This window comes from Benincasa hispida, chromosome 11 (genome assembly GCF_009727055.1).
Source record: "Benincasa hispida cultivar B227 chromosome 11, ASM972705v1, whole genome shotgun sequence".
In the NCBI taxonomy this organism is placed as follows: domain Eukaryota; kingdom Viridiplantae; phylum Streptophyta; class Magnoliopsida; order Cucurbitales; family Cucurbitaceae; genus Benincasa; species Benincasa hispida.
The window spans coordinates 35925696-35935732 of NC_052359.1; the positions used below are offsets into that span (position 1 = coordinate 35925696).

The 10037-nt window shown below is 35.7% G+C and overlaps 1 protein-coding gene across 1 annotated transcript; it reads left to right on the forward strand.

Moving 5' to 3' along the window:
- Nucleotides 1-8820: 8820 nt before the first annotated feature.
- On the forward strand, nt 8821-9646 carry LOC120092161 (cell wall / vacuolar inhibitor of fructosidase 2-like). Its single transcript, XM_039050389.1, has one exon. The coding sequence runs from the start codon at nt 8837-8839 to the stop codon at nt 9383-9385; it is 549 nt and encodes a 182-aa protein (XP_038906317.1). The 5' UTR covers nt 8821-8836; the 3' UTR covers nt 9386-9646.
- The last annotated feature ends 391 nt before the right edge of the window (nt 9647-10037 follow it).

Genomic DNA, 10037 nt, shown 5'->3' on the forward strand with positions numbered 1-10037 from the left:
TAAAAGTTAGTGAGAATAATTCCAAACTTTTGTTGGATAATTCCACTAACAAAATAGTGGGCTAGGTGTTGGCTTATAGTGGAGACATTAAGCCCACTTAGATAGTGGATTCTAGGTGTTGGGTTTTTATGGATTTGTTTCATGAAAATTGTTCAATGGTTTTTTTCTATAAATTGAGCTTCATTTTGAATAAAAAAAAACTTTTGCCATTTGCCAAAATTGTTTTTGTAAATTTGGGCTTGAAAAATTCATATTTTTTGGAGAAAAATTTTAAAACCCAACCTAATCCAAAATTCCATTTCTTTTTTCTAACTCTTTCTCTCTCTCGGTTCTTCATCCACTGGGTCCCACAATCCGGTTCTGAATCCAGAGAATAGTAGTGTAAACTCTAGTGGTGGTCCGGAAGAGTTCGGGTCGAGATTCAGCGAGGAAAAGCGAGTTTCGGGAGCTTCAACGATAAGGTTTCAAATATCCTATCCACTTCAATTTGCATGCTTATTTCCTTTTGTTTAAAGCAATTAGAGTGTAACTAGGTCCTAATTCTACTGCGTATGTCTCGTGTTCCATCATGTGATACCAGAGCATGCTTTAATTACACTCAATTGCTTTTGGTGGGTGTTTTTTTTTTCTTTCTATTCAAGTGTTAAATGAAATATGGACTAAAGTAGATTTATTATGATTTTGGCATTGTTTTTCTTTAAATTTCTTGTGAAAATTTATAATTGCTCACATGTTTATAAGCATTAATATGTGAAAAAGAGTCTGTAAATTTGTTGGAGCATCAGAGTTGAAATTAGGCTGTAATTTCTTGATTCCGGGAGAGAGGACAACAGCCAAATTGGAGAAAAAATTACTCACAGACCCGCAATTAGCCTCCAGACCCGAGAGAAGCTCCCAGAACCGACCCGCCAGCCCGGATACGACCGGTTTAGAGTAGCCACGCATGCGCCAGCTGTCGATGAAGCGTCCGACCCGTTTTGTGTTCTGACCCGATTTCTCCGCCCGAAGCTGCCTCGCATGTACCGTTCGCCCACGACCCTGCGTTTCGTCAACCCAAACCGCCCCGCACCTCCGTTGACTTCGCCAGCAGGCGTTGACCAGCTGATCCAAATGGTCTGGACCGGTCCGTTTGACCGGTTCAACTTGGTTTTTTGGTGTTTTGGGCCGGTTTAAGTGGTTTTTGAGGGGTTCCAGATGGTTCAAAGTGTTTGAAGCCGGTTCCGGGTAGCTGGTTGCTGATTTTTGTAATAAATTAATTATTTGTTTTTTTTAATACCAAAATCGGTTCACTTTAGTGTTGTCTACCTATTATGCATGTGACGTATAATGTTGTTTGATTATGTGTGCATATAGTATGCCATATAGTTTTAAAACCCCACCATAGGAAAGCATGTGACATGTATTTGTTATATCTTATAAGTGTTATAAAATATATACTATGAATGCTTAGTTTTAATATAAGTGTTATATTAAAGCATGTTTGATTGAATGAAGCATGTTATAGATGAATGCTCTAGGGTTATAATTGTTATAATTTATTTTATAATTTTTATAAAATAACCTACACTTTTAAAATCTATAACAAAGATAAGATGCATGCTCATTTAGGGTTAACCATCAAGTAATCCTAATTTTCATAGAAAAATAGGTCGATATCTTGTAAAACCGAAGTTACAAGAAAACTCACCCGGCAAGATCTTGGCAAAAAGTCAGATAAGATGACTAAGGTTGAAGGTTTTTAAGTTGACGGTTCACAGAACACTTACTACCTGGAGATTGAGTCGATGTCTAAGTTAGGTTAAACCGATTTTATGAGCATGCGTGAGCGGTATGAGGTAATAAAATTTGTTTTATCACCTAGACATCGTAGGTTAAAAATCTAGTATAAAAGTTATACTCGGATGAATCACCTAACTTAGGATATGTTTAGTTAGCCGAAATGTATCGCTAAGTATTTTATACCCTAACCGTCTAGAACACTTCAGCTGAGAAAAGTAATGTACTTTTAGCTCTAGCATCCCTAAGAGTTCACACCGTGAGATTCATGCTTGGCTTTAGGCTGCCCTGGGAGTGGACTCCATTCGGAGAGTGTTTGCATGAGTCAATACCAAGGTGAATAGGGGAAGTTGTTCATAGTAAGTGGGAGAAAGAAGTGTGTCAACACATCCTACGGTTTCTTCCATTAGGTCGCACCGTGAGATTCCTATAATGCACCTGCATGTCTGTCCTGGAGCGACCTTAGCAATCGAAGGGTTGTATTATAGGATTCGGGAACTCGGCGAACTCTAGAAATTGATAGGGTCTCTCAGGTTCGTTTTCATTCTTGTCTTTCCAACTTCGGCAGCATAATGATTTCAATCTTTGAGGTTTGAAAATAGAGGGTCACAGTTACGAGAAAATACTAAGTGTTAGTAAATTCTTGACAAAGTAGTGATAACTGAGTTACTATAGAATAAGAGTTATTCTGGTGATAGTATCTAGTCAAGATGTCTTGGTTCAACAGAGGAATAGTCGATCACCCTCGCGTGAAGGTTATTTCTAAACCATTGAAATATCATTGCAAAATATAATGATGAAAGGTCATTATTAGATTTTTTGCTAACTTGATTGATTTAAAAAATTAATGTTTTTACTAAAAATGATATGTTTTTCTTTGCAGCATACCTAGCTCTTTAGATCAACTCTTAGCTTCTAGAGAAACTTAACGGTGACAACTACTCAACATGGAAAACAAATCTGGATTCAACACTAGTAATAGATGACCTGAGATTTGTCTTAACCGAGGAATGTCCTCAGGCCCCTGCCTCGAAAGAAGCACAAGGTAAATATGATTTACTAGTTGCTGAGACATGTTTAGTGGAGGATGATACCTCAACCTGGATATTGGATTCAGGAGCCACTAATCATATTTGCTTCTCTTTTCAGGAAACTAGTTCGTAGAAAAAGCTTGAAGAAAGCGGGATCACCCTCAAGGTTGGAAAATGAGAGGTTATCTCGGCCGAAGCAGTGGGAGATTTGAAGTTGTTTTTCAATGATAGATATATCATACTTAAAGATATTTTGTATACTCCTAAAATGAGACAGAATTTGATATCTATCACATGTATATTGGAATAAATGTATAAAATATATTTTGAAGTTAATGAAGCGTTCATTTTCAGAAAAGGTATTCAAATTTGTTCTGCTGTACTTAAAATAACTTATATAAGTTAAGACCAACTAAAGCAAATCTCTCTCTCAGTAGTATGGAGAAGTGTGAAGCAAAACTATATTGCGGACTCCACAATGGAAGCTAAATACGTAGCTGCATGTGAAGCAACAAAAGAAGCAGTATGGTTGAGGAAATTCTTGACAGATTTGGAAGTTGTTCCAAATATGCATCTGCCTATCACCCTATATTGTGATAATAGTGGTGCAGTTGCAAATTCAAGAGAACCAAGAAGCCACAAGTGCGGCAAGCATATTGAGCGCAAATACCATCTGATCTGGGAGTTATACATCGTGAAGATGTTGTAGTAACCCAGATATCTTCTGAGCAAAACATTGCTGATTCTTTTACAAAGACCCCTCACGGCTAAAGTGTTTGAAGGCCACCTACAGAGTCTAGGTCTATGAAGTTTGTAAACTAGGACAAGTGGGAGAACTTTTGGGTATATGCCCTAGTTTATTGTATTCATATGTTTCTCACTTAAATTCAACATTGTGATACTCCACTAGGAGTTTTAGTCCAAGTAGGAGTTTGTTGGATTTTATGTCCTAAAACTCGTAGTTTATAAATTAATTTGGATTTTATTTCCTAAAACTCGTAGTTTGTAAATTAATAAACATATTCTGTTTTGTTTTTCGATAAAGTTGTTATTGAAATTGTAATCTTGAATCCAATAAACTAAAGTTCTGAGGCTATTTAATGTAGTTTGAACTTTATGTAGTGACATAAATGTGGATCAAGTTCAAATATATAGCCAAAATGGTCTATAGTATATGAATAAGGTTGGGCGTCTTATTCTAGGGACACTATGGATGCAACCCACTTTGTAGTTACTATAAACGATGTGATCCTGAATCGTTCATATAAAGATATGTGAGTTAGGGTATCCTATGCAATGAGTTTACATAAGACTGAACCATGAAATAGTCACTTTTTACGTTCTAAATATCGTTTTATGTATAAAACTGACTATTTCGTTAATTGATGACCTAGGTAACTTAATCTTAATCCTGAGCTAACTATGAACTCCTGTTCACTCGGAATTATCTTTAGCTTTGCATAGGTGAGGGCAACACATCATCGCTGGTCCAATAAGCCTCCCATTTTAGGGGTAAGATCGGGTGGATAGCTGGGAACATAGGGTGTAAGACGGAATTCACTTCTACCTGTTATAGGGATAGTAGATAGGTTGTTCCCTTTAGTACTGAATCCAAGTCTTGAACAAGGGGCCCCACCCTCTCCTTGGTCTAAGAGGGATTCGGTTTATAGGTTGGACCTTAAACCAATTGTTCACTAGAGAATTAGTGGAACTTAAGGTATAAGATGTAGTCTCGGGGGTAAAACGGTTTTTATGACCCAGTTGAGATTACGAACAACCTGTGAAGGATTAGCTTACTAATCATGGTTATATTAAATGGACACAAATATAGGGAGTGCAACTATGGGACTATAATGGAATGACCCGTTAGTTAACGAATGTTGATTACCTAAGTCTAAAGAGTTTAGCTAGCTAATCTTGGATCATTAGAGCCCATGATCTATAGTTCCATTAGGTTCCCTTACTAGCTCATATGGAATAAACTTAAAATAGTATGAAAGAATAATTCGAATTGTTGAAATTAGGTAAAGAGAGAGAAACCGACAAGTATATGTGATATAGTGGTCGGGTTTTTCAGTTAGAGATACAGTTTTAATATTTAAATGTGATTTAAATATCAAGAATATAAATACGTTCATGTTCGGAAGCTCAGAAATAATGGAAATGGTCAAAGATGGAAAAAATCAAAGAGTTGACTTTTGACTTTGAAAAGTCAAATTTTGACCGACATTATATTCAAATGTGATTTGAATGTCGAGAAAATGAATGTGTATTCATGCTCGAGAGGTCAAAATTTGTCAACACGGGAAAAATCATAAAAAGTCAAAATGTTGACTTTTTGGTCAAAGTTTGACTTTGACCAAATGACTATTTTGCCCTTGGACTAAAGTTAGTGGGAAAATCCAAACTTTTGTTGGATAATTCTACTAACAAAATAGTAGGCTAGATGTTGGCTTATAGTGGAGACATTAAGCCCACTTAGGTAGTAGATATGTGTTGGGTTTTTATGGATTTGTTTCATGCAATTGTTGCAACAAATCCAACAATTGCATGCTTATTTCCTTTTGTTTAGAAGTAATTAGATATTAAATTAGGTCCTAATTCTACTACGTATGTCTCGTGTTCCATCACCACGAGGTCTCCCTACTAGCTCGGAAATGGATTAGCTCTAGAGTAGCGTGATAAGTTAATTTGAAATTAGATGCTTATTTCCTGAGTCTAGATGATAGTAGGTCAACTCTAGTAGTGGTCCGGAAGAGTTCGGGTCGAGATTCAGAGAGGAAAAACGAGTTTCGAGAGCTTCAAAGGTAAGGTTTCAAATATCCTATCCACTTCAATTTGCATGCTTATTTTCTTTTGTTTAGAAGCAATTAGAGTGTAATTAGGTCCTAATTCCGCTGCGTATGTCTCGTGTTCCATCACCACGAGGTCTCTCTACTAGCTCGGAAATGGATTAGCTCTAGAGTAACGTGATAAGTTAACATGAAACGTTCAAATTAGAATCAAACGGAATTAGACAATATATATTTAAATACGATTTAAATATATGAAGATGGATTTGTGTAAAAATTAATTTAATATTGGATATTAAATTAATTAGAATTATTTAAATTGTTTAAATAATTATTTATTAATTTTATTAGAAAATTAATTTATGAAATTAATTTTTAAAATTAATAAATTTTGATTTTAGAATTAAAATATGATTTTTAAAATCAAAATAGATTTTGGAAATAAAAAAACACAAAAAGGAAAAATGGTTTTTTATCTTCATCTTCAAGTTGCTCACAAAGAACCCATTATCTTCAATCTTCAATTACTCCAAGTATGACCTGTATCCCATGCAGCAAATCTCTTTGCATGATATTCTGCAATATATTGAAAAGATTGGAGTGATTTTGGGTTGTTGCAACCGTAGGAATTTTTCTGAAAAATTCGGGTAGAATAAGGTGTTCTTCATTTGGGTTGCTATAGTGAGCTTTCTCCAAATTTCCTTTGATTCCAGCTTATTTTGAGTCCCACAACTCAATATAGAGCATCAAGAGAATAGTAGGGAAGATCTTGTGGTGGTCTGTATTGACATAAAATTTGATGATGCGATACTACTTCTAGATGTATGCGTTATTAATGAAATGCTGGTAGTATGTTATGCGTTGTCACAAGTTTCCTTGCGATGAAACCAAGTATAATTTCACCGCAAGTTTCTCGGAGTGATCTGAGGTCGAACACAAGGATTGCGTAGTTAATGCATTACGTTCGTGATATATGCAACCGGGAGTTTTTCAATTACTAAAAGATTGGTTTATACAGGTTTTTAAAATTGCGGTAAAGTAAAGTTGCGATAATAAAATAAAATGCGGTAAAAGTAAATCTAAGCTAATATGATACAAGATACTGATACATGATACTGAGATTGAGACTAACTGTGAAAATTATACAAAGGGTCGTGTTATGCGGTGGCAAGTCTTTATGTGTGAAACAGAAATAGGAAGTTCATTAATTGCGTTAAAGATTTAACTACGGTTCCGTTTTCCCTTGGCGCACACCTCTTAGTGATCGGTCGTGTTCCCACATCTCTGTGGTGAAATAGGGATGAACGTAATGAACGCAAGGTTGCTTCCATCTCTGGAAATACTTCTCACTTTAGTTAACACATTCTTCTAACCTTCTCTCGACAGGCAGAATGGCATCTTCACTTCTGCTCTCACAGGTGAAGATATCGTCTAGCATGCTTTAGCTAAACATATTCATTTCTTTAGCACAGGTTAATTTACTTGTTTAATTCATTCTAATTACCAAGGGATTACGAAAATCTCATGGAGAAAGCGATTAATGGAAGAACAGAAATAGACAGAAAGATGGAAATGAAAATGATCATGACATTCAATACTAATATTTAGCGTCTGATACATGGTGTGAATGATAGACTAAGAAGATGAATACAATTGATAATAAGAGATAGAAACAAATACAGAAAAGTGACAACGTCTTGACACAGATCTGGACGGTGGATTTGCTTGCCGACGAATGGAGTGAATGGAAGAAAGAGTTTCCCTCTCAGGCTTGCTCGTCCGGTAGGAGTGACCTTAGTACAGAGCTTCACGGCAGGGATTGAAAGGATTTGCCCTGAGACTCACCACTTGGCCTTGTCTCTTAAATCTTCCCGGATCTTCTCCGATCAGCACTTAGACCAATCTCTCTCTCAATATACAAATATCAAAATATGCTCGTGTCAAGTATATTTTCTCATAGAATTTCATAGGCTATTTATAGGCTTAGCTTTGACTCTCTGCAGTGTGGACCCCATTTTATTGTTATGGAAATTCCGGAAATGGTGGAGTGAATATTCCTTCTGTTACGCGATCAATCCCGTCAAAAATGCACAACAGTCAGTTATACACGTGTCTGGATCCTCTGCAATTGTGTTGCTCTTTTGCATCCTTGATCGTTTGCCCGCATGCGGTTGAAGTTTCGTTAATCGCTTAGCTCTTGATCAATTGTAGCATGCACCGTCATTGCGTTGATCATCTATTCATTCCTAAATGACGGGCGCAATGCGACGTAGATGCGTTGTTCTTTTTCTCTTAAGCCATGAACGCATACGGTAACTTGATTTCCTGCAAAACAGACTTGAAATATTCTTTTCTACCATTGCGATGGTGTCAGTGGATGTATTGACGACAATTTATAATTTTTGCATATCTTAGCTAATTTTCATACAATTGACGCAACTTTCATTTTTTTTTTTTGCCGCAATATCTAAATAAAGCAGTATAAATAACTTGTATTTCTACAAGTTATCAGTATGCACAAAGATTTGGAGAATTTAGCAGCTAGAAATAGATATACATTGTTAAATTATAAAAGTTCATTAATTTTGATGATTTTTTTTTATGGTGTGGATCAAATTGTTACAAATTTGAAAGTAGATAGACTATATTATTACATACTAAAATTCATAGACTAAATTGTTACAAAATTAAAAGTAATTAAGAGAATTAAACTGTTACAAACTAAAATTATGGGACCAAATTATTATTTGCATAACAGTTTAGAGACCAAAATTATTTTTTTAACCTAAGAAAGTATCCCTTCTAGAATTAATCCAATAAAAATTAAAGTTTAAATTGACAAATCAATTAACAAATGGACGCATAAAAAATAATTTTTTTAGCCCTGTTAATTAATAAACCATGCAACAAAGCAACGTCCGCATGGTTTTGATTCATAGAATTGTCATCTTCTGTTATTAGGTCAAGAAACTAAATATAAGCAAATTAAGCTGAATAATCGGGTAATGTGTCTGGAAAATTACTCTATTTTCAGCATAAATGATTTACGGGATAATGCAATTGAGAGTTTGACCATGCATCAATAATCATAACCACGAGTGATTTTTCCTATTTTAAGCTGTGGAGAGATCGATCCTTTGCTTTATTTATTTACATTTTTCTAACAGTTTCCATCACCCCCACTGCCATTTCTCCCTCCAAAAAAACCAAGACAAAAAAACAAAAAACCAACACACCATGAAATTTGTTTCAGCCATTTTGTTCGTCCTCTGCCTCAGCATGGTGGCTCAGCGCCTCGACGCTGCCAGTCCGGCAGAGGACGGACTCAGCATGATCGATCATATGTGTGCCCAGACTAACTACAAAGACCTTTGCGTCATCTCCTTGACTTCTGACCCCAATAGCTTCCCCGCCGATAAGATGGGCCTAGCCTTGGTTGCCCTCCGTTTCGCCTCCTCCAATGCCTCCGACATATCAGAGAGCATCAAGGTGATGTTAAATGACACGAGCCTGAACAAGCCATCGGTACAACAAGGCCTCTTTGATTGCCTTGACGAGTATCTAGACGCGTCGCAACAGCTTGACGACGCTATTGCTGCGATTCTCGTGAAGGCCTATGGCGACGTGGAGAAATGGGTCGATGCAGCAATCGCCAGTGTGCGCACGTGCGAGAACGAGTTTGCAACAAAGCCCTCGCTGTTGGCGCCGAAGAATGACGTGTTTATTAAGCTATGTGAAATTGCATTGTCCATCTCCAAGGTTGCGGACACGGCGGAAGGAAATTAATTATCTTGATAATTTCTTTTTTCTTTTAATTAATTTTTTCATTTTCTATGGAGGAGGATTGGAGCAAAATGGCTGGTTTAGCAATTTTCTATATGGTGAAGCTTTTTATTATGTGCTTTTTTTTTTCTTTTTTCTTTTTTGGGTTTTTGTTTTTGTTTGAGATGCAATTCCTCTTTTATGAGATGAGGAGTTGCTAATTGATGTATTATTTGTTTGAATGGGAGGGAGATGTTGTAGTTGGATGAAACCCAAAACCTTTTTAAAAAAGTTTTTGTTGGTAATGGCCATCTCATATTTTCATTTTAAATTATGTCTAATTTTGTATTAAAATTGCATTTATATGCAATTCATGTGTCTACTATATTGGAAAGCTTTTATGCCTAATAATGTTGTATTAGTGATCCATATATATCAATTTTGACCTTATATTTAGTTGAAAGCATTATTTAAAAGGAAAAAAAAAAAAACATTGTTTTCATGTTGGATTTTAATTGCATTATTTTGATTTAAAAAGTAAGAGACGATGGTTAATTAACACTTTTTGTTTGGAGAGCAATGTAATATCCATCAATTTTCCGTGGTTCTTTTCTTTATTTTTTTTTCTTTTTCTTTATTTTTTTTTTAATATAGGGACTAATATAATGAAACTAAG